The sequence below is a fragment of the Psammomys obesus genome, unplaced genomic scaffold, assembly GCF_907164565.1.
Source record: "Psammomys obesus unplaced genomic scaffold, mPsaObe1.curated_primary_1811, whole genome shotgun sequence".
Taxonomy (NCBI): domain Eukaryota; kingdom Metazoa; phylum Chordata; class Mammalia; order Rodentia; family Muridae; genus Psammomys; species Psammomys obesus.
In genome coordinates, this window is record NW_026596073.1 from 11,147,476 (window position 1) to 11,172,226 (window position 24,751).

The 24,751-nt window shown below is 43.3% G+C and overlaps 2 protein-coding genes across 5 annotated transcripts in view; both read right to left on the bottom strand.

Annotated features, from left to right (window-relative positions):
• The window catches only part of Myrfl (myelin regulatory factor like), a 102,200-nt gene extending 91,463 nt beyond the window's left edge, over nucleotides 1-10,737 (bottom strand). Inside the window, exon 1 of the mRNA XM_055626201.1 lies at nucleotides 10,410-10,737. Within this exon, the coding sequence (XP_055482176.1) occupies nucleotides 10,410-10,455 (46 nt within the window). The 5' untranslated portion in view covers nucleotides 10,456-10,737. The remainder of the gene's footprint in view (nucleotides 1-10,409) is intronic.
• A 9,450-nt stretch (nucleotides 10,738-20,187) lies between these two features.
• Nucleotides 20,188-24,751, bottom strand: part of Rab3ip (RAB3A interacting protein) — a 45,496-nt gene continuing 40,932 nt past the window's right edge. For all 4 annotated transcript variants that reach the window (XM_055625937.1, XM_055625936.1, XM_055625935.1 and 1 more), the window contains 3 exons: nucleotides 24,182-24,281; nucleotides 24,025-24,094; nucleotides 20,188-21,589 (listed from right to left, as the gene is read on the bottom strand). In XM_055625937.1, coding sequence (XP_055481912.1) covers nucleotides 21,507-21,589; nucleotides 24,025-24,094; nucleotides 24,182-24,281 — 253 coding nt within the window. In that variant the 3' untranslated portion in view covers nucleotides 20,188-21,506. The remainder of the gene's footprint in view (nucleotides 21,590-24,024; nucleotides 24,095-24,181; nucleotides 24,282-24,751) is intronic.

The following is a 24,751-nucleotide window of genomic DNA, read 5'->3' on the forward strand; positions in this document are numbered from 1 at the left end:
CAATGCATGTGATCTGTAAAGGCATCCAGTTCCAGAGCAGGAGGGATGCCTGTTGATGCAGCTTCAGACGGGAAGCTGCCCGCTCAGGCAGTCCTGCATTGCTCCCAGCCCCAGCCCTGTTCCCTAACAGTGTTCAGCTCTCGCTTACTCAGGCTATTGCTTCCTGATAACTAACATCTCCCAGAGAAGTTCAAGAATCGATCCCGGTCTTCAGACCGCGACACTGTTTTTGTGTGGTGGTAAGGTATGTCACGGTTAGAGCACAAATTTATTCCTAAACTGTTCTGGGTTCAAACCAGTTTCAGCCTAGACCGCTTAGCTGTGGACTTTGGTTTCCAGCCTCATCCGCCCCGGGTAGCATCTCCGCCATGTTTCCTACCGAACACCACATCGCCTGCATTACGTCTCTCCCCCAAAGAAGGCCTTTTAAGGAGACAGAGCCCTGTGAGGAGGGAGAGATCCAACTTCCCCGAAAGTTGTGCTCTGGCCTCCCCGTGTTAACCGTGGCATGTGCACGTCTGCATTCACGAGGAGACAGCAGACATAACACAATCACACATGATAAAAATAAAGCTGTAAAGGTAAACTTTGGTCTAAGTGTGAGCCCCTGTGGACGGTCCCAGCGCTCAAGAGGCTGAGGGCAGATGCTCAAGTCTGAGGCCAGCCTGGACCACCCAGAGAGACTCAGACAAAGAGGGGAAGGAGGAAGGTTTCCAAACAAAAGGAAGTTGAGTTGCCGCTAAGCAATATCTCTGAGAGTCAAAGAACCCAATTTAATAGATAATTATATAATTGTAAAAGAACTTTTATTCACCTGGTTCGGGTGTTGTCTCAGAGGCTTAGTGCCTCCGTCTGCTAACATAGGCCTAGTCCTGGAAGCTTCTGGCCTCTGTACAATCTAGCCTAGGCCAAGAATGTTTTCAGCCTCTGGCACTGCTTAATAAGCTCACCCTTTCTTGTCCTTTTTGAGCTCTGGGCTGGCTGGTTCAACTCAACTGTTCTGGCTCAAATTCCTTTCCCAGCTGACTTATTCAATCTGGTTTTTCTCTCGGCCCCTGAATTACTCTTTCTTGGCTCAAACTAATTCCCAGAAATCTGCTCTAATCTTCTGGATCCTTCTCTGGCTCATTTGATCTTCACCTGAATTCTCTCTCTCTCTGCAACCTGTCTCTCTATCACCGCCCTGGTAAAACTGCCTCCTCTCTCTTTCTCATTGCCCCTTAAGTAGCTTTCCTTTCCTTCTGGGTACAGAAGCCAGATGACAGAGTGCTGAAAGTGAAGGGGAAACAAAGCATATGGACAGTGGGTGTTTGTGAGTGATTGGTGGTGGAAATGGAAGAGGCAGGTGAATGTTTGGAAGTTGAGCTAGCATTGAGGTAGAAGTCCAAAGCAAAAAGACAGATAATCATTTGCTACCAGACCTGCATTCTTTCTATCCTTAGGCATATGCAGTGGAGGAGAGAATTGTCCTGTCAAGTTCTCCGATCTCTACATGCATGCTATGGTATGCTCCCATATCAGACAGACAGACAGACAGAGAGTTATGAAGAACCAACCAAATAAATAAATCGATGTATATTTTAAAGTTTTTTTTTAAGGCTCCTTGCTCTCCCACCGTTACCTCAGTTTCACTGTCATTCCTTAAGGAGGTTCTATGGTCTCTCCTTTTCCTCACACTGACTTTTATGCCAATTTCAAAGGTCTCCTGTAATCTAAGCTATTCCTAGAATCAGTCAAGCTATTCCTAGAGGTAGCCAAGACAGAGACAGAAGTCCCCAAGGCACTGCCCATCTATGAGGCTGTATGCCAGCTTGATTCCTGATAGCACCTCTCCAAGTGTCCCTAACAAGGGCTCTCGCTGCTAGGGACAGCAGGAAGCCAGCCCAGTGCAGAGCTGCTGCCTCTTTCCCAGGTTGGGTCACCTTCCAGGGGAAAAGGCACCTGTTTCTATTCCAGCTGACCTCCAAGCACTAGCTTTCGGTTTCTGTTTTGTGTTGGGTGCAAGCCCTTACCGTTACAACTCAGAACAGAAAAGGGAAAGTGCCACGTTTATTCTGTGCACTCAGAATCCTTCTTTTTATCCCAGAGCAACATTTTGACTAGAATCTCTGAGCCCTTACACTGTTGAAACAATGATCTTCTGAGTCTGCTGCTTCCTCCGCTGAGCTGCCCTGGACCTTGGGACTTTCAAAGGGGAGCAAGTGAGAGGAGCAGCCAAAATCCTTGAGCAGTCTCAGCGGCGCCTAACCCCTTCTGTGTTGGAGCTTACGAGCACCTGATGACGAGGCTTTCTTATAAATAAATAAGACCATTCATAAATACCTCCCCCCCCCCCGACCCCCAGCTCATGGGATTCAACCCCAAATGGAATTTTATGCCAGATTAAGGGCTCTGGATTAGAGCAACTTTTGCTAGGTTAAAGAAATGCAAATCAGCATCGATCAACTGCAAGAATGCAGCTGATGGATTTAGAGGGGGAAAAAAATAACAACAACAAAACAATCACTGCCCCTCCCCCAAACTTTACAGCAGATAATCGGACCATACTAACTTTTAAATCTCAGGTGGCAACAGTTCTACTTTATGAAGATGAACCCAAAGTAAATGACTGAAGATTTAGGAGTATTTTTTAACACATTTTTTTTTTTTATAGAAGGCGAGGACCTAAAACAAGGCTGTATGTACACTAAGAAACAGTCAAACTCTGGATTATCTCAAATAAAGACGGATTTCTCACTCACGTGCACCTCAGGCCTGAAAGTAAGAAAAGCCCTTTCTTTGTTCTTTGCTTCTGTTTCCAGACTTCTCCACGCTTCATGGCTCCAGGTCACATATCACATGGCCTACCTCCTGTTGTTGGTATCAACAGAATTCTGGCTCATTTTTCCTTTTCTTTGGAGAGTTGAGTTTCTGCCTTCTCTCTTCCTCTCTCCAGTGTCAGTCATAGTTGCTGATGGCTTCAACATCACCCAACTGTTGAGGCCTAAAGCTGCTCACCTCCAGCTCTTCTTACCTCTAGCTGTCCTCACTCAACTGAGCAGAGCTACCTCTTCTCAAGACCCTATCAAGATATTAGTGTTGCCCATAACTAGAACATCCTCTGACATGCCCATCTCAACTACCATATTCTGGATTCTCTTCCGGTTTCTTCCCGCCTTACACTGCTCAGTACCAGGGTCTACCTACCATTCCAGTCACACTCATGCCAATACCTGCAACTCTTTCCTCTTATCTCTCTGTGTGGCACTCACTTGGGAAATCCCCATTTTAGTCAGACTAGCTTTTCACCCACTGCAGACTGTACCTGGGTGGCTGGGTTTTGTAGGGAAAACACACAAAAGTAAAATATGACCTCAAAGCATCTCCCCTACAAAAAGCACTTTTCTGTTCCATGTTGTAAGCTGACAAGTGCCCTTTCCAAAGATATGTTCGTTCAGATTCAGTAAATGAGACTGTACTTGGAAAAGGAATCTCAGAGGATGCCATTAAGTTGAGAGTCTTCAGACACCATCAAGCTGAATCAGAGTGTGAACTAAATTCAGAGATAAATTACCATAGAGAAACAGGAAGGGGATCCTGTTGTGGACCTTTTGGTTTAGGACATGTAAACTTGTTTTTATTATAAGTCCAAGTTGGGGATTTTAGTTTGCCCACACTTATTAAGTGTCTTGTGTGGAGTGTGGTCTTTGCCACCTGGAATTAGTTGACTTCTGAGGACTTCAAGGGGTATAAATATGATAGCCCAGAGAGAAAAAAAAAAAAAAGGCATGGCTGCTTAGAGGAGGATTGCTTGCTGCTGGTTCATCCTGCTGCTGCATTTGCTGTTTGCTGATTTGCTGATTACCTGGATTTCTGGATGACTGATATTGCTATCACCCCCAAAAGAATCTTATGGCCCTACCCAGCAGGAAGTAGCATAGAGAACTCTGCCCCTGACCCTACTAACCTTCTTACTCTTCTACCCAGTGTTGGGGGTTGGAAGGGAGGTAAAAGCATTTAAGAACCCTAACTAAAGTAGGTTTGTTAAAAAGTCTAAGCCTACAGGATCTGGTGGTGGTGGGGGGGGGGACCCAACAAATAAAGTAAAGATGGCAGCACAGCTTGAGGATACAGAAGCTGGCCTGCCTCCTTGAGGAAACAGAAGCTGACCTGCCTCCTGCAGAAGCTGGGAGACAGGAGTCTCCCTTAGAGCAACCACAGTCAGCGATGCTGTGCTCGCCTGCTGATTTTGAACTTCTGTCTGCAGCTGTAAAAAGATCTGGAAGACTCTACCTAGCAGTGTTTCAAAACAGATACTAAGACTCATAACCAAACCAAGGGAGTTAGTATGACGTGGAAAGGATAGGAGCTCCACAAGGACCAAATATATCTGGGCACAGGGGTCTTTTCTGAGACTGACACTCCACCAAGGACCATGTATGGATATGACCTAGAACCTCTGCTCAGATGAAGCACGTGGTAGCTCAGTAACCAATTGGTTTCCCATAGTAAGGGGAACAGGGACTATTTCTAACAGGAACTCAATAGCAGGCTCTTTGACCTCCCCACCCCCCAAGGGAGGAGCAGTCCTGCTAGGCCACAGAGGAGGACTTTGCAGCCAGTCCTGAAGATACCTGATAAAACAGGGTCAGACGAAAGGGGAGGAGGTCCTCCCCAATCAGTTGACCTGGAAAGGGGCAGGGAGGAGATGAGGGAGGGAGGGTAGGATTGGGAGGGAATAAGGGAGCAGGATACAGAGTTAATAAAATGTAACTAATAATAAAAAAATTAAATTAAATTTAAAAAAAGATAATTTTCTATCATTATAAGTCACCAAGTGTATTGCTGATCTCTGATAGCAGCCCCAGGCAGTTTAGCACACCCTCTAAAACAATAATCATGTAACTCCTGCCTCGGGTTCTTAAATAGCCCCTTGCACACTCTCAGTGCCTGTTCCCTCTTAGGAGAACTCAAGTTCGAGAGGTGAGGCAGAAAGAACCGGGGCATTTTCACAGTGTCCACCTCTCTTCTGAACATCGCACCTGCCCTGGGCACACTCCATCCAGACGCTTTCTGTGCCGTGCCTGCCTGTGTCAAAGTTCGCCTGTCTTTCTTCGCTCCCCTGAATCTTCGGTTGGCTTCTCTAGGCTGACTGATTGACCGATGGAAACCAATGTTTTAGCCTGTCCCATCCTAAAATCAGAACCAGACCATCTACCCAATGATATTTCTCCTCCTCTGCACACCTCCAGTTACTGACCTAGCTCTCTCTTCCTATTCCAAAGCAAAAATTCCCCAAACTGTTAGCTTAGCCCCTCATCTTCTTTCCAACCCCACTGACTCCATGGAAGTCACTTGTGCAGTCGTGTGCAGCCTTCTTTTATCTTAATCATTCTAGGAATGATCCATTATCTGATCCTTTTCAAACATTTTTCCCCTACCTTAACTCTCCTGCTTCCCCTCTCTTTGAAAGTAGCTCTCACCAGGATGCCCACTTTCTCATCCTTGCTTTCTTCTGTCTACCTTCCTGGGGATCTCATCCAGTCTCAAAAGCTTTAGACATGGCTGTTAGACTCTGAAAAGCAGTCCTAGCCCTTCCTGAGGTTTTGGATTCAGTTAGCTAACTGTCTCATTGTTCTTTTAGTTTGGTTGTCTGAAAATTATGTGAAATGTCAAAATGTCCCAGATGGCCACACACACACCGCACACACATGCACCATGCTCACGCACCCCTGACTTCCTTTCATCTTCCACCTCTAAATCTGTCACACCACCTTGTACCATTTCATGACATCATTCTCCCCAGGAAGCCCAGTCTCCCTGCCTGCCACATATTACAGCTGTCCGAAAGTCTTGCCTGTCCTGCTGAACGCTCTCCACTAGTTTTCCATGACACTGGAAATAAAAATCCAACCTCTAATGCACCCCCCAACCCCCATCCCCACTGCCACCAAAGCCATGATGGTTGTTGACACTCAAGCCAACCTCCACCTCTCAGCTCACCCCCACCTAGCCCCAAAGCATTCTAAGCTCCGTGACTCTGCACCGTTTCCCTTTGCGTGGCGTGCTCTCCTCCCAAACTGATGCACTGCTCCTGCTCGCAACTTGGGTCTGGCTCCTCGGGTCTGGTCTCTTCAGAAATCCTTTGGGCATATTTTTAAGGCTTTATGTGGATGAATGTTTTGTGTTCACATATGTGTATACACCGCGTGCATGTCTGCTGGTGCTGCAGCCAGAAGATGGTGTTGGACCACCTAGAACTGGAGCTGCAGAGACCTATAAGCCACCACGTGAATTTAATGAAGAGCTTCTGAAGGAAGAGCAAGTGCTCCTAACCACTGGGCCCCCGGTCCAGACCCTAACTCCTTTAGGTTGTCGTTTTTATTTTTAGGTTGTCGTTTTTATTTTCCTCCTTGTTGTCTTCTTCCCTTCAGCTAGATAAGCTCTTCAGGGCAAGGTCTCTGCTCTGTACATCAGTACAATCTGGGATCTCAAGAAACATTCAGGGTTTTTTTTTTGTTGTTGTTGTTGTTGTTGTTGTTTTATTGGCTGGTTCAATAAACAAATCGAGGGATCAGTGATGGTTCGTGCCTGTGTGCTCTCCTGTGGTGGCACTGGCAGGGCTCAGAGGGACAGCATTTGCAGAGTGTTTTCCCTTTTTTTCAGCTTGTTGGGGCAGAGTCTCCCTAATTGCTCTCCCACTGTGCTACACAGTCCAGACTAGCTGGCCTCCAGTTTGCAGGTTCTCCAACCTCCCTGTAGAACTGCTAGGATTACAGAAGCACCCAGCACACAGCTTTTTGTTTTGTTCTGTTCTGTTTTGTTTTAATATGGATTTAAGAGATTAAATTTGGCTGGAGAGATGGCTCAGCAGTTAAGAGCACTGTCTGCTCTTCCAGAGGTCCTGAGTTCAAGTCTCAGCAACCACGTGGTGGCTCACAACCATCTATGATGTGATCTGATGCCCTCTTCTGGCACGCAGGTGTACATGCAGATAGAGCACTCATATATATTAAGAGACAGAGAAAAGAGAGAGGGGGGAAGAGAGAGACCCATACTCATCATCAGGCTTGCAAAGCAAACAGTGACCTTGCATTTGCTATCTGGATGACCCTTAAGCAAGATATTTAACTTCAGGATTAAATTTCACAAAGGAGAAGGAAACATGGTCCGGAACTTCTGTAAATAGAGAAAATGGTAATTCTAAAAATAAGCGTAACAAACACTACTGACCTCTTTGCACTAGGCATAAAAAAAAAAAAAGTACAAAGTGAGATAATATGAGTACCTCTGCTTTACAAATAGGGAAACAGAAGGCCAGAGAGGTTTACTCACCCCTAGTCCTGGAAATAGCACATTGCAAAACCACAACCATGAAAACTGACTCAAAGTCCATGGTCTTAATTATTGTCCCATACACAGCACAAAAATGCTCAATAAATAACAACTATTATTACTAATTGGATTGCAGACTAGCGGTTGGCAAACATTTTCTGTACAAAGGCAGATGGTAAATATTTTAGGTTTTACAGCCCATATGGTCTCTGTTGTGGTGATCCCCAACCAAAAGATTATTTTCATTGCTACTTCATAACCGTAATTTTGTGATTATCATGACCGGTAATGTACATATCTCTGTCTTCTGATGGTCTTAGGTGACCCCTGTGAAATAGTTTGCCCCCCCCCATGGGTCACACTCCACAGGTTGAGAACCGCTGGTATAGCAGCTATTTCTGCCTTCCCTGCGTCTTTACTGCCCTCTTGTGATAATGGCTGCCTGGGGAATTTAAACAGAAACAGATAGCAGCTTTGCAGATAGTTCCTGATAGTCCCTTGCACAGCTTGTGATTCAAAAAGCCACACCCACAGATGTCCAGGGAAGCTGTGGTTTCGGTAACCCAGTTTAAAGCAAATACCAACGTCAGCAAAAACCTGGACTGGCAAAGCCATTGAATTCAAGATTAAATCATCAACTTAAATTCTTTAATACCAAAATCTTTGTAAGAAAAAAATGTCTTGTTTCGGACAAGACTCCAAGGGAGAGAGAGGGGCTGTTTTCAAATGTCCAACAGCTTGCCAAAAGTTTTATTTTTTTTTCAGACCCCAGTTACAGGAAATTCAATGTCCTCTTCTGACCTCTGCAAGCTCCAGACTCAGATGTGTCCCACATACATACATACGTACGTACGTACGTACGTGGAAACAAGCAAGCACTCACACATACTAAAAATAAATAAATCTTTAAAAATTACAATTGGCATATTAAATAGTACTATAATAGAATGATTTGATATAGTTTTAAACAGGAAACAAAGTGGAGAGGGAGATTTTCAGGTTTTAAACCCCTCCCCCAAAGCAAATTTTAATCACTCTTTTAAAGTGGGTTAGTATGACAAATCTATTCAGTGACTAATCATGTCTAAGTCCTGTTTCACTAGTGACCGATGACATTAAATATAAGATGGTATTTGATTCAAGAGTGAGATGGCAGCAGGGATATGGCTATGACAGCTGGCCTTCCTCATTACAGCGCTTCTAGCCTTGCTGTTCTTCTAAAGAGGATTTCAGTTTTTTAAGGTTTAGGGAAAGGAATCATTAACATATAAGGGAAAGGTTTCAACACCCTTCTAGCCACCACCTAAAGGAGGTGGAATAGACTTGGCACAAACGGGCACTAAATAGTAAAAGGGATTTTTTAATTGGCAGCTAGCTGTGATTTTTCAGGGCCTGTGCCTCTTATCTCCCTAGAATTTACCACCTTTCCTGCTATGCAGTCGGAAGAGGAACGCTAGCTATCCACTTTCTGGGCGTGGAGAATGGACTCCTTCCTCACCAGAGAGGCTACACAGCTTAGTCTGAGGCCGAAGGAGAAACTGTAATAATAATAGTGATAATAGTAATGATGATGGTGATGATTAGATGCTATCTAGAATACATATTCCAATAACTACAGAAGAGATTTATGGAAACGGTGTCAGAGTTCTCTATGGTGAATGGGAACAGAAGATGGATCACATGAGTCCAAAAGCTCTTCCAGGGAAAGCAAAGACCAGAGACCAGGTTTCCTTGGTAGTAGGAGACAAAGTCTACCTTCTGCGTCTACAAGATGAATAGTGGTTTCTCTTAAAAAAAAAAAAAAAAAAAAAAGTACACCTGCAACTATAGCTTGAGGCGTGTTGCCTACTGGTCAAATGACAGTTCCATGAGACATAGCCTCAGAAAACAACAGCAAAATGGTATTAGTGTATCAAGCACATTTCAAGCATGACCCAGGTACATGATGTCAAAGCTGGCCACGGGTACAGGCAGGACTCCAGGGGACTGGGTGTGGAATAAAACGAACACAGTGACTTTCACAGCTTACTCTGACTTTCTTCCCATGTCTGACAAAATCCAAACCGTAAAAGCTACCTCATTTTGTCGATTCCTTTCGGCTGTGACCTAGAGTCTTACCATGCCTTTGATATGACTCACCCCTTCAGTGTTTGACATTCGTTAGGCTTTCATTCTTTTCAACCCTTAAATATCTCTTCTTTGTCACACACTTTACTAAAATCAAGAAAGGCCAAAGTCACTTCTTTGAGGGTGCTTGCTAACTGCCCTTGAGCCAGTGTACCCTGGGCCACCCTCCTTCACCTTCTGTGAAAAGCCCTGAAACACAGGAAGGTTCAGCCACATTTCCCCTCCAGGGGAAGTGTGAGCCTGGGTAATGAGGCTAATGTTGACTCTCCCGGTCACACATCATAAAGAGGCAGCAGAAGGCAAGGTCGTGCTGACATAGTCAGAAGTCCCACCATTACGATCATTCTCCCAATGAAATATGAACAACTGCACCGCCATGTTGGGCTTTGAGAAGAGAGAAAACCTGTGTCACAATGTCGGCGTCAGTCATTCCCATCAGGAAGAAGAAAAATTCAACAGCAAAAGCAAACGATCATCCAGCTACATGTGTTTAAAGTGTTATGAAAAAACAGAAAGAAGGGAGCAGGAAGTGGGTGCTCCTTTGCTGCCTTAGGCTGATTTGAAGTTAATTATACTAAATTATACTAAAACATTTTAATTAAAATCTCACTTTTTTGCTACACGATATTTATTCATTTTAGAGAGAAAAATCAATCTTGCATTTTTTAAAACACAAAGGAATGAGCCCTAACACAAAGCTCAGACAGGTGATGATAGTACGCGCTCACTTGACTCTTAACAAAGAAGCTACGTAAGATGGAATCCTGTATTTTAAAAACCATTACCCATATCGCTGACTTTTGCTATCAATGGAGCAAATAAAACCTGTACTTCCAACTCAGTAGTTATCTGATAGCATTCTTCCAAGGACAAAGCATAAGTGAGTGCTGCGAAGCAGAGAGAGTGAAAGTGAGCGGCGATACTGCTCAGAAGAAGAAACCATGGCATGGCGGCCAGTGGGCTCTCACCTTCAAAGAATTGTTGCAGGGCCTGGTTTTCATCTAGCACATCCATGTTGCTGTGGTCCTTCTGGGGGCTTCCTCTACAAACAGGGGCTATCGGGTCTCAGGGAGTGAGGGCTGTCCTCGGGACTCACAGCCTATGAATACTCCTGGAAAATCTCCATCTTCTTCTTATTGACCTGAACCATTTCTTCAGCCATCAGCTTGAGCCTGTAGAGATGGCCAAGTTCTCAAATGTGATTATAAAAATGAAAGGACACACCACCACGCAGGAAAGAAAAATCATGAAGCGGGAAGTAATCACAAATCTATCTCTCTTAGTTCAGGAACTGTTTCTACTTTGCCTCTGGGCTTTGTTTTAAGGACCTTTGTCCTTAGAGACACATGTAATTACATAAATGGGCAATAAATGCATAGCCTTATCTCTTATGTGTCCTTTACACCAATGTTTCTTCTATCTCCACCTGCATCAAGCAGATCCTTTCAGCCACCAAGAAAAGAAATAGTTATTTTCTTTAACCTCAAAAGGGGGACACATCAACATAATCATTTTTATAGGTGGCCAAGAACACTGGGTTATTTCAAAGATAAAAAGTTAGAATTTGTTCAACATTTTCAAATATAAAGTGGAAAATGACATTTCTCAGCACACACCTAATCTACTTGTTCAAAAATCTATGTTTTTTTTTTTTTTTTTTTTTTTTTTTTTTTGGTTTTTTGAGACAGGGTCTCGCTATGTGGCTCTGGCTGAATTGGAACTCACTATGTAGACCAGACCAGACTGTCCTCAAACTCACAGAGATCCTCCTGCCTCTGCCTGCCGAGTGCTGAGAATAAAGGTGTGTACCACCGCCGCCCGGCTTCAAAATCTGTTCACCTTAAAGGTATAGGCTAAGATGGAAGTCCCCTATACTACATTCTCAACATAATATATCTAAAACGACTTTCACTTCACATTCTCAAGACAGAACTACGTAAAATGTGTTTTTACTGCTTAGCTATACTCTGTTTAGTAATAGCCTAAGAAAAATACAATTAGAAGTTAAACTGTCATCCTGGACCCCCACTTTTCCTTTATTCACACAGCTTTGTATTTTGAAAGCAATCATGAGCCTACCAGAAAAACTGGAAAAATAGTTCCATGAAATACCCATATACTTTTCATCCAGATTTATTAAGTATTACCCTGATTGTCTTCCTTTTCTTATTTTAATTAGGTAAACAGATTTTCTTTTATACTGAGTCATATTAAAATAAGTTCCTGACATCATGACATGTCCTCCTAAATAACCCAGTATGTGCCTCCTAAGCCATTCGCTCACATCACCAAAACATTCACTAAAAACAAAAATATCGATTTAATCCTATCATCTTATATAGTTACCCCCATTCCTGAAATATCTGTTATAAGACTTTTTGTTTTCCAATCAAGCCTTCAGTAAGTGTTCCTGAATGGCCTTTTTGTTTTGTTTCTAAAATTTATTTCTTCATTATGTATACAGTGTTCTGCCTGCATGTACACTGCCCACCAGAAGAGGGCACCAGTCTCATTATAAAGGGTTGTGACCCAATTACTGGGTCCCAATTACTGGGAATTGAACTCAGGACCTTTGGAAGAACCGCCAGTGCTCTCCATTTCTGAGCCATCTCTCCAGCCCCCTGAATGGCCTTTGTTACAGTTTGTAGAATACAGAACAGAGCTGAGGAAGTATCTCACTCAGTTGGTTGCATGTTCGCTTAGCATGCATGAGGACCTGGGTAAATAAGATATCTGGCTAAGGAAAATAAGTTAATCAATTAGTTAGCTAATTAATTAATTGACGAACTTGTCCCCCTGTCGCTTCAGTTGACTGGTCATTGATTTGGATGTTTGTCACTGACCAGTCTGCTGTCTTACAGAATGCGCCTCTTGAATTGGTCCCCTTTCACTATGAGGGCTAGGAGAGCTGATGTAGGATATTACTAGCTTGTGTCTTAGAATCTCACACATATTGGGAGCTAGAGAGATGGCCCAGTGGCTAAAGCCACGGGCTGCTCTTGCAAAAGACCCAGGTTTGACTCGCAGCACCCATGTGGCGGCTCACAACCATCTGTAAGTAGCTCCAGTTCCAGAGGGCCCCACAACCTTTCTTGTTGACACGGGCACCAGGCACAAAAGTGGTGCATAGACACGCATTTCAGTAACATACCCATACACAGAAAATTATGTTTTCAACTTTTGTTGTGGTTTGGTTTGGTTTTTGAGACAGGCTAGCTCTGTGTAGCCCTGGCTGTCCTGAAACTTGCTCTGTTGACTAGGCTAGCCTTGAGCTCAGAGATCCACCTACCGCTGCCTCCTGAGTGCTGGGATTAAAGCTGTGTAACACTATGCCTGGCTAATTTTAAGTATTTTTTAAATCTATGGATCTATCTATCTATCTATCTATCTATCTATCTATCAATCTCAAACACACCACACAGACACACACACACAGACACACACACACACACACAATTTCTTGGAAATAAGTAAACGATTTTAGGGAAGTATGGGAGTTTAAACGCTTCTGTCAAAAGTTAATATTGAGCCCCAGGTCTAAAAGGACCTGTCATTAAGTTATAATGGAAAATGTTTAATATTTCTGTTTCCGTTCAGGAACTGATATAATTACATCCCAGTTGGAAAGACAGATACGTTAGAATGTTAGCACAAGTCAGCTAAGGCGCTGTCAGCGGTCCAGATAACCGGGCATAAAGCCCGAATTAGCACAACGAATAAGCAAGAACTCACTATAGACTGGGTATAGGGTGTGAGGACTAAGATTACGCCACCTTTTTGGAAGATTTATGCCTTTACATAAAGTATGGAGTAACAAGTCTAAGGCAAGTAACTCTGGCTAACTCGACTCGCCCAGTGAAGCTCCCGACAAGCTTTCTGAGGACTGGAGGTAAGTCTCACAGTACAACCCACTCCGATGGCTACTTGAAGAGGCCGACATTCCACTCAGATGCCTGTAGGAGGGAGATTTAGTTCCTTCTAGTGAGCTAAGAAGCTACGCTTAGAAGCGGAATTACGGCTCAGTGCTTCGGGAGCCAGGCAAATACGTGAGGAAATGGGTCAGAACAAGCCAATGGAAGGTCAAAGTAAGCCTTAGCTTCACGTACAAGCTAAGGCGCCCCTTAGGCTTGGTGATGTAGAGACGCTGAGGGCCAGCGGGGCACAGCAGAGCCAGAAAAGTGAGTAAATTTGTCAGAAACATCGCCTTGAGCAAAAATTGACAGGTTAATTTCCCCCGTGATTTGAGCTTAGGGGAGGAGCATAGAGCATCGTTTACTTGACTTTTGATCCCCTGTAGCAAGCACACAGCTTCAGACAGGTCAAGGGGATAGAAACCGGAAAATTATTTCAACAGTACTGCTCAGTCTCTCAGGGCTTTGTGACGGAGCGCACGTGCACACGGCTGGGCTAGCCAGAGCCTTGGCTTCCCAGCATGCCTCCCACCTTCCACTCATGGGCCCCTTTCTTTCACGCATTCACTTTTAACCACAGGCGAGCACCTGTAAACCTGCTGGCCGGGGCCGAAGCTGAAGCATCGACAATGACCTGTGAGGCGTTTGTTCCTCCCGCAGGTCTCTCTCACACAGGTGACCACTCCCCTGAACCGCACGCGCACACACACACACACGCACGCACACACACACACACACTCACTCACACTTGATCTCGGTGAGAAAAGGAATATATGCCTTCCATGTAGTTTTCTGAGGGTCGTTTTTTCATTCTGTCTATATTAAGTTAGTACATTGCAAGTAGCCAGGAGTTACCCATTTTGGTTCTGTGCAACAGTCTGTTATGTGAACATATATCCCCCCTACAGATAGACCTGTGAATTTTTTTCTAGAACATTCTTATATACATACTCTGGGGTAGTTCTTGCAAGTATTTCTCCTAAAAGTGGAATTGTTGCTAGGCATAGTAGTCCACATTTATACTCTCAGTGCTTGGGTGACAGAGGCAGGAGAACTGCCATGAGTTCAAGACCAGCCTGCGCTACACAGTGAGTCCCAGACTAGCCTGGGCTCCAAAGTAAGACACTATGTCTCAAAACTTAAAGTGAAATTGCTTATTCACAGATATACAAATACTTAACGTTTTCAGTTTTCTTGCCTTTAAATGTATTGTCATTTATGCATTGTAAAAAACATGCAGTTCATTGTGACATTTCCGTGCATGTGTTTTATGTCCTTGGATTATCTTCCTACTCCCTTCACACAAGGAGCCTCTCTAGTCCCAAATGGACCTTTTCTCTTTCTTTCTTTTTCTTTCTTTCTTTCTTACTCTCTTTCTCTCTTTTCCTCTTTCTTATCTTGATTTCATATTGGAGAGAAAATGTGTAACATTTTTCTTTCTAAAATGATTTATATCATTTCAAATGTGCAACTTTCAAATGAATGGCTTTTCACAGTGACTGATCACATTGACTAAAAATCTTCAAAACTGGATTTTATGCATTTATTTTTGCCAATTGAATATGTTTAAATGTATCACTACGGTCTTGTTTCCCAGATTGATTCTTTAATGTTTATTGCCATTTATGTACTTCTAACTCCGAAAAAACAAACACCCTGAGCCTTTCGTCCCTTTTCTGGTTAGCTTGTCTGCTCTGTAGCTGTAAAACCTGAGGCCTTGTTCATGCCTGACATACACCCTGTCACTCAGCTCTATCCCTGTATTAGTTACTATAAAATGCCATCATAAAGTCAGCTTAAAGGAGAATTTGTTTTGGTTATGCTTGCAGAGGGATGAGAGTCCATCAAGGCAGAGCAGTGGGCATACAGCAGGCAAGATAAAAAGACCAAGGAGCTGAGAGCTCAAATCTTTTACTACAATCACAAAGCACAGAACAGACTTGGAAGTTGGGGGAGGGGTGATACAACCTCAAAGCCTGCCCCTTGTGATAAGCTCCCTCTAGCAAAACCACACTTTCTAAGCCTCCCTCAAACCTAAAATCCTCCTGCCTGAGCCTCCCGTATAGCTTTATAGGTATGACCCACCAGTCTCCACTCTGTAGACATCCACGATGCTAACAAATGTCTTCTCAAAGTTTGGCGGACCAAGGTTCTAAAGTAAGAATTTCTAACACAGCTAATTTTATTCTATAATTACTTCTTATGATTTCTTTCTGCCTCAAGCTTAAATTCTTCTAAAATATATTTCATCTGTTTTTCTACATCAAAAGTCCTAAAGTTCGAGATACCCAAGTTGTGTGTGTTGAGGAGGATTTAATTTCTTATCCCCCCCCCCCTTTTTGTTGGTCTCATGTCATGGAAACATCTATCCATTATGGCAGTGGTTCTCAGTCCGTGGGTCTCCATTCCAGACATTTGCATTACAGTTCCTAACAGTAGTGACATTACAGTTATGAAGTAGCAGGAAAATAATCTTATGGTTACACAAAGAGCCATATTAAAGGGTCACAGCATTAGGATGGCTGGGAACCACTGACCGATAGCACGGCTTCTGTGTCAATATGAAGTCTATGCACACAGGTCAGCTACAGAGCTGTGTACTTTTGCTTTCCCGGCTGGTCTGCCCATTTCTGCATTAACACATTCATGCTCAGCCTCATAAGCAGGATCCAAAAGCCCTCCTTTCTTCTTTCCCACAGGTGCCTTGACATGTTTTTACCTTTTACTCAACTGCATATATTTATAACCAATTTGTCAAATCCAGGAGGAACGGTACCTACCTATCACTTAGTAAGGACTGACACATTTTGTTTCTCTGATCATGAGCATTCTATCTCTGTCTAAGTTTCGTCACCATCTGTAAACAAAACTAGCAAATATTTGAATTTACAATTCTATATTATTTTTGTATTAATTTTAGTCAACTGCCTAATGAAGGTCTAATATTTAATGGCAGACTTCTTAATTGAATTTTCCGTATGGACAACTACATAAGGTAGAAAACGCTTTTTAGCCTATCTCCTTTCCAATAATTCCGCTATTTTTCTTCTTATCTTTCTGTGCTCCCGTAACACTTCTATTACTTTGTCAGATTTTTAAAATGAAGAAAATTATTATCCTGGCCTTGGTTTTAAATAATTTTAACTTAATCTTTATTTATGTTATGCGTGTGACTGTGTGTGTGGGTATGTACACATGAATGAAGGTACCCACAGAGCTGGAAGAAGGTGTTGATTCCCTAGAGCTAGAATTACAGGCAGGTGTGAGCTGCCGAAGGTGGCTCCTGTTTTGGAGAATTTTATATATCTGTGTGTGTTTATAGATGCTGTGTTTATAGATGCTTCTCTCCTCCCTCCAACTCTGACCCCTCAAATTCAGACTCCTTTTCTTTAATTATTGTTAAATATATATACAAATGTAAATATATAAATACTCTGAGTCCATTTTCTGTTGCTTTTATGTACATGTTTTGAGGCAGATCACTTGATATTGGAGAACCAGTTAGAGGGAGCTCAACCCTGAAGAAGAGTAATTCCCCCACTCTCAGGGTCAATGACCCCTAGGGGTGGGGCCCTGTAAAAGTTCCTCCATTGTGGGTGCTTTTCTCTCTACCCCTGCTTATTCTAAAGCTGTTTCTCTGTTTCTTTCCCAAGAATAGCGATTACAGGATTTTTCAGATGTGTTGATATTGAAAGTACTTTTGTACTTAAAGATGGCTCAGTAATTATTAACAGGTACTGATTTTCATAGGTTTTCTGCATCTACTGATCAAGTAAGCTTTTTACTATTATTCTGCAGTGAAGATCAATTTTCTAATATGCCACTTCTGTTGCACTCCTGAGATAAATTTTATTTGGTCAGTGTGTTAGGTTCTGTGTTAGGTTCATGACTACAACAAACCCATAGTTTTCATCTCTCGTACTGGCTCTATCTAGTGTTGGTATCAAGGCAATATTAGTGTGGCTGTGGAAAGCATACGAAGTTGTTATCTGGGTAAGTTTGCATATTAGAATAACCCGTTCTTTAAAGGTCGGTAAAGCTATTTGTGCCTAAAACTTTCTAAGGAAAAATTTAGCTATCTCCTTTAATGAGGCTCGTTCTTCGTTAACCATTTTTCCTGGAACTTTTCGACTTTGCTTGAACTTTCGTGTTAATTGGCCTATCTGATGAGATCCGCTACATCTGGTTAGCACCCTCAGAAGCTGTAAGGACAAACTTTCCTGTCCCCAGCAGGAAAGTGTTATGTTGTGTTATGTTTTCTTTTTCTCAATGATAAACTTGCCTTAAAATTTTGCCTACTTTGTTCATTTTTTCAGTCAAATGTTCTGCGGTCCACAGATTCTTGCTTTGGCTTTACGGATTCCTTCCTTTCACCTCACTGATCTTATGTCAGTAATTTTATTCAGTCACTTTGCTCTCTATCAGTGGCTCTCAACCTTCAGAATGCTGTGACCCTTTCATACAGTTCCTCATGTTGTGGTGTTCCTCAACCACAAAAGTTTTGTTGCTACTTCATAACACTGCTATGAATTGTGATGTAAATGCTTTCTGATGGTCTTAGGCGGCCCCTGTGAGAGGATCAGTTGACCTCAATGGGGTCATACCGACAGATTGAGAACCACTTATCCAAACCATGATTGCTATGTAATCTCTTCCGAAGCCTAATAATCTTTGTTTCCTGTTTTCTTATTTGATGCTTAGAATTTAAACATTTTCAAATACTTATGTTCAAAAAAACAAGGTTTCTTGAAGTCCATGCTGGCTTTGAACTTGCTATGTAGCCAAGGACGACTTTGAACTCTTTATTCTCCTGCTCCTACTGAGAGGAGAAAGGCTAATAGCCAAGGTCCTGTCTTTCATCCCCTCCCCCCTTTTGTTTTTGCAGCATTATGTAGCACCCTCTTCTGTCTCTAATGCTCCCTTTTAACTTAAGTTTTAAGGTCAGGTTATTATGTTCAATGATAAATGCTATCAGCATATTCTCCTAAATATCTTTTTCCTCTTAGAAAAAGTGCTAAATCAAAGCTTCTTGGCATAGCCAGAGGCCGCATGTGGCCAAACCTCTCTGGAGATAGTCCATTTGCCTGCCAGCCATTTCTTGGGTTGCAGACCAGTAACCTGTCTGGTCTTCCTCCTCCTCAGGGTCCGCTCATTTCCTCCACATCATGTTCAACCTCCCACAAGAACTGGATCTGGCTGTCATGATTGTTTGGTAGCTGTTTCCCATGTACTTTTCTTCATTTGTTCCCCTCTTTCATCCATCTCATTCTAATTTCTCAGTTCTGTAGCAGAGCTGACTTTCCAATTTAAGCCTCAATTGTACCAGGTGCCATGGATGATTTCTCTTGCTGTTTCTATTTTTCCCCTTATGTGATGGATTCCACTTTTCTTACACAGCTCTTTTCAAAGACCATCCTATCAAGATTTTCCTTGAGTAATTTCAGATGTCTGTGATAGCACTGTCCTCTAGATTTCCTGGAGAACATCCCACTCAGAGGTACTCCCCATCTTAGTGGGGGCTTCACTGTGTGCAAACTTGGTAACACTTGGGACGATTTTATGTTTGCTTGTCCCTGGGCTGGCAGCAACTTTGAAGCAGAGTAGATTTCCTGGTAACAGGTGAAGAGTCAACAAGGCAGCTTCCAGCTGCAAGGGTGCCTCACTCCCTGCCTGTCAAGCTCTCCAGCTTCTCAGGACCGTTTCCAGGGAAGCACACAGGAGGATGTGGCGGGAGAACCCAATTATGTCTCAGAAGACTAGTCATTTGGAAGGTTGGATCAATGTACACTCAGTCCCAGTTAACGGGATCCTGAAAGCCTCCTGGCACAGCTGACTGTTGGTTGAGGACTAGAGCTGAATGGGGTTAGTGTCTGCCTGCGCAGGCGTCAGGAAAGATGACTCCAGAGCCTTGTCGAGCTGTTTATCATTGTATCTGTCACCATGGCCCTGCCTGCTGCCCATGGATCGCCCCACAACCCAACATGCCGCAGTGAGACTGGGGGCAAAAGCAGAGTTACAAGGGGTTAGCACTTTTTAGCTTAGTATCTATTTGGGCCACTAATCATATAAACATATTTCACAAAAATATTTTGTATAAATATATTTTGTATAAAGTATTATTTTATTTCCCCCATTCTGTTTTCAGCCTACATTTTGTGAACGTGTATCATTCATTCAAATCCAATTTGATTCTTCACGGGACAAACAGCTGAATTTATCATCTTATAGCATCTTTATTTCCATGTTATCCTTAGTCTCTACTTGGGTCTTTTTTATTGCTGTTCTCATTGTTGATATTGCTATGTTCCCCCTAGCACAGTAAGAAATCTAAGAAAGAAATTGTGCTCCCTGCCGTGCTGATGCTAGAAAGTGTTCGTTCAGGATGATCAACCGTGCTGTTCCTTATCTTCCTGTAACCTGCCAAACTTTCTCCCACGTTATCTGGTTTGTCTGGATGTGTTTCCTGGTGCTCGGGATCAAAGCCAGGTCTCTGGGCATGGTAGGCAGGCACTCTACCCATGATGTGAGCCTCACATGAAGTCCACCCTTGCAATTCTCACATCTTCTGGGTTTGTTTTTCTTAAGCACTGTCTACAAAAAGTGTTTTGTGGGGAAAAAAAATCTTCTCAATCCTTGGATGAGCATGTTCAATCCGATTCTGTGGGTGAGCAATATGGTTCAGATTTCTAATGAGTGAGTAATCTGGCTATGAGAGCAAACACCTTAAATGCTGGGCTTGTAACACAGGAAAACCCACAATGTTCACTGAAGTTCACAAGCATAAGGTGACTCAATAGAACGTCATGATAGGTAAAGAACTGAAAACAACCCACTCTCTAGAGACAAATTATGTTTAATTGCAATTTACATACAGTGATAGGACGCGGAGATTGCAACAGAGCTGCCTCGCCACGTGAAGGTATTGCCACCAAGCGTCGTGTCCTGAGTTTGATCCCTAAAAACCCACCCAGGGGAAGAGCAAACCCCCAAAGGCTGTCATCGGACCGCCACACTGCACAGGCACGCCCCCACCCAAACACAGTAGGTGTAAAAAATTTATTTTTTTAGGATGTGAAGCTTTACTGATGGGGAAATTTTATTTCTTTTTAAAGCAAGTACAGGCTGGAGAGATGGCCAGTGCCCACCTGGCAGCTCATGACTGTCTGAAGCTCTCCTCTGGTCTGTGTGTGCACCAGGCATGAGTGTGGTACACATACATACACATAGACAATCACACGCATACAATCAATAAAGCAAGGAGGTTGTTTTGTTTCGGAATTGTGCAATATTAACTAGGAAATATCTGAAAAGTCCAAGGCTATTCTCCAAAAATATGAGCAGTAGTGGTCTTACTGGAGTCAAGGAGGCGGCTTCCTTTCCTCTCTATACTAATTACATCTCCATCATGAACCTGTTTTACTTGTACAAATGATGGTGGTAATTGCTTTGTGTCAGCTTTAGTTCCAACTTAAGGGATCAAGCAGTTGCCCGACAGCTCAGAGCTGGCAGATCCCATTCTTCTGGGCCATGACCCTGTTTATTTATGTTAATATCCCTTCTATTCCACGACAACGCTTGATGCTATCACGAAGCCTGTATGAGGGTGTTCCAGAGAGCTCCCCTGGGGTAAGTGCTCCTAAGTTCACTAACTGCAGGGATATGATTTTCATTTATTATACTTAACAAATCACTATGATAAAGGGGTCCACTGCGTTACAGTGGGCAGAATAAAAATAACTTCCAAGCCTCATAGTAAAAAACCTTTCTGCAAATAAAACCTTTTGCTTGAATGTCAGCATACACAGACATAAATGAGTCCTGTCCACTTGGCACAGGGCTACAAGGTGAAGACGACTGTGGCCTTCTGCAACTCTATGCACCAAGTCAGAGCTAAGAAAGACACACACATTCAGTCTGGAATTTATTTGGTGGTTTGATCTGCAGTGTTGGATTTACCATCACCAGCACGCCTGCAATCTTCGTAGTGTGTTCCATTGAGGGACAACAAGTACAGCTCAAAAATCACAGTACTTCTCAGTGTCGTGTACAAGAGGAGGGATGTCTTCGGCCCTCGCCTTGGAAATAAATATTGAGAACCATAAAAATGTCCCGTCATCCTTCAGCTGTCCAGATGAGAGCACGCAGGTCCCCACATCAGAGTTCCTCTTTGAAATAGCCCAGCTTTGCCAACGACATCTCCTTTCTCAACTGCATAACTTCCCAAAACATCTGGTCAACTGCACAGACAGAGAAGAGACATGTAAATCATAATGTGTCATCTTAATTACAGTGAAAATGTAAACTAGTGGAAATGCAAAACTGGGCATTCCCTGAGGGTATAGCTAATGGCAAACCCTGAGCCCTTCTCACAGACTTCCCCGTGTTCCTGCACGGATAATGCTCATTCTTGGTTGTTTCTTTCTCCCACAACACGGAAGATCTGGCAATGTTCTTGATATGGGTCAAATCAGAAATAAAAACAAATACTGAGGTTCAACTTCCCATACTTCTTTGAAGTTTCCAATCAAAGCGGAACAGAGCTGCTCTGTGCTTCCGGCAGGGAGGTCTGCGGTCAGCACACTGATGCTCACACTGGTCTCACGAGGGACCAAAGCACATTTGGGAACGTCTGAATACCTTTTCCCTGTTGCCTGCTGAGGCCTACAGCATCTAAATGAGGCCAGGAACCAGGAACGCTGCAGAGTATGCCATAACGCACCCACCAGAAACCCTCACACACAAGAACTGTCCGAGCTCAGATTGTCCGACATGAGCTTAGTCTCTGACACACTTGGGAGAAGAGTTCAGATCTTAATTAAAAATGTTTTCTACAAGCGCAATGAGATAACCCTGGGGAAAGCCTTTAAAGCCAAAGGTTAAAAGGCTTCATGTGGAGTCCAGTGAAGTGCACACCTTTAATCCCAGCACTTGGGAGGCAGAGGCAGGTAGATCTCTGTGTGTTCGAGGCCTGCCTGGTCTACATGGCAAATTCCAGGACAGCTAGGGCTACGTGGTGAGACTGTCTCAAAACAAAACTAAACAGAAGGGTTTCACGTGGCCCTTCCGTAGAGCCGGAAAGTACTATTTGTATTGTACTTGCACTCTGACCATGAGGCATGGCACTGCTACTTGCACTCGAGGCATTACGTCAGTACTAGGAGTCTCCTCTCCTGAAGCGCTGGGCTCTGGAGGCTAAGGTGCCCAAGCTGCAGAACAAAGGCTGCGAAACCGCCCCGGATTTAACTAACCTCAATCCTTTCTTTAATACAAGGCTCGGATAATGAGCGGGTTTTAAAATTTTAGCTTTGTGCCAGGGCCCCACATGGTAGACATTTGCTGCATACTAGATACATGAAGTGCGAAAGGGACAGAAACCAGTGGGAATATCACATGTGTCACTCTCAGTCAAGACACTTCCTATTTTCATGCAGTGGACTGTTTTCAGACTTCCTACCAATCTTTTACTGTAACAAGGAAAAAATCTGCATCATATTATCCATCAACCGGTGTTCAAATGATGTTAACAAAATTATAAAAGTCATTACACACAGACTACTTTCGTTTTATAGCCTTTAAGCTCAGCATTAGAGATAGGTTCCACCCTTCTCTGTACATTAAAATTAATTATATGCAATTCTAAATAAATACGTTCAATATTCCAGAGCCATTCACAGGCTGAACCGAGTCTCTGCCAGTCTGACTCTTCCATAAACTTTTCCACAGTGTATGTGGCTCCTACTAGTGAATTAGCTCCTACTAGTCTTGTAGCACAGAAATATTTTCAACATCTGTAAAAATTCACATGGGAAAATTTCCTACAACGTCAAATACAGAAACTGGTGGGCCCCTCCCTGAGCTAGTCTCTGCTGTTTCAGCAAACAATCATGTGTCCTCGGTGAGTGCTGCTCTGGAGCTGCTGGGAGGCATCAGGCCCCTGCCTGGTATTTAACACACCGAGTTGTAAAACCATCAGCAATCCTGGAAGGCTACACTGAAACATGAACACAACAGTGACAGTTAGCACACTTCTCCCGTTTCAGCATGTGGTGATCTTTTCTCTACTCAGAAAAGCTGTCCACAAAAGTAGAGACCACAGGAAACTCATGGGTGGCCCCTTCACACTTTCCATCAACTGAAGTAAACCTGACCACAGACCCAAATACTGGCAACTGAGCCCAGAACCTTGTGAGTGCTAAGTGCTAATGATGCAATCTACCCTTGAGCTACACCTATCCCAACATGTTTTTTCTCAAACTTTTTTTTTTTAGACAGGATGCCATTAATTTGCTTAGGCTGGCCCTCAACTCATTCTACAGCTCTCACTGGCCTTGACTGACTCTGTTACCCTCTTGTCTCAATCTCCCAAGTAGCTGTCATTTCAGTCTTTCAAAGGATAAATGCAGTAAGCTTCAGCTACTCTTCAAATTTACATTTCATTTCTCATATATACCTTGCAAAGTAAAACTGCTTTTGCTCAAAACTCAAGAGTCAAACGGGAAATAAAAACATTATTTTTGAGAGAGCTTCTTTTCTTCTGACTTATCCACACGTTTGTTAGAGCTACACGGGAAATGGAATGGCACTGCAGGAATAGCAGTTTGTTTCTGCACATCACTTGCTCCCATTGGCTGAACCTGAATGTAAATGATTACAATAAGTTAAGAGCACTCACCATCCTGCTGTTTCACAAGTCCCTGCTGAATATACCGAATGTATGTAAAAAAGTTACACACTGAAGTGATCTAGGCCAGAAAGAGAGAAATGCCATAACTAGTCAGCTTACAGCAAAGCAAACACCACTATACAGCACGTCATGTGACGTCACTTACCCGGTATCTGCAAAATGGCGAGATATAGTAACAGCTGCTTGAGTCCCCTAGTTTAATTCTGTGCTTGCAGGACTTACTCTGCCCAGTGAGCGCACACTTTCTGTAAAATAACAAATTTCCGTTCTGTTTTATGATTAAAAGCATTTGCCCCTGCTTTCTTTACCAGTTGTCTCTTCATTAAAATAGGAAATACTTGAGAACCTAACGTGTCAGGCCCGTTCTGGACACTGGGCTACTGTGGTGAAAAGCACAAAGCCCCCCCCCACACCGTGTGGACGTATGCTGCAGTGTAAGCTGACGACTAACACTGAGCATGTTCTAGAAGCAGATGCTCACGCTTTCCACACACGCCCTAGTGGAGAGCAACCAGCTGCAGGACAGCACTCCACTTACAAACTTCAGCTTCAGCTGAGAAGAAGCTAATCAAGATGATTCAAGCCTTAAAACTCATTGCTAACGCTTTGCAGGGTAATAGCTGCCCCATGGAGTACGTTTGATTGGTAGATTTAGCTGCACTTAATGGGGGATGTAAGACGAATAAAGACATAAGCTGCCTTTAAGCAAACCCGT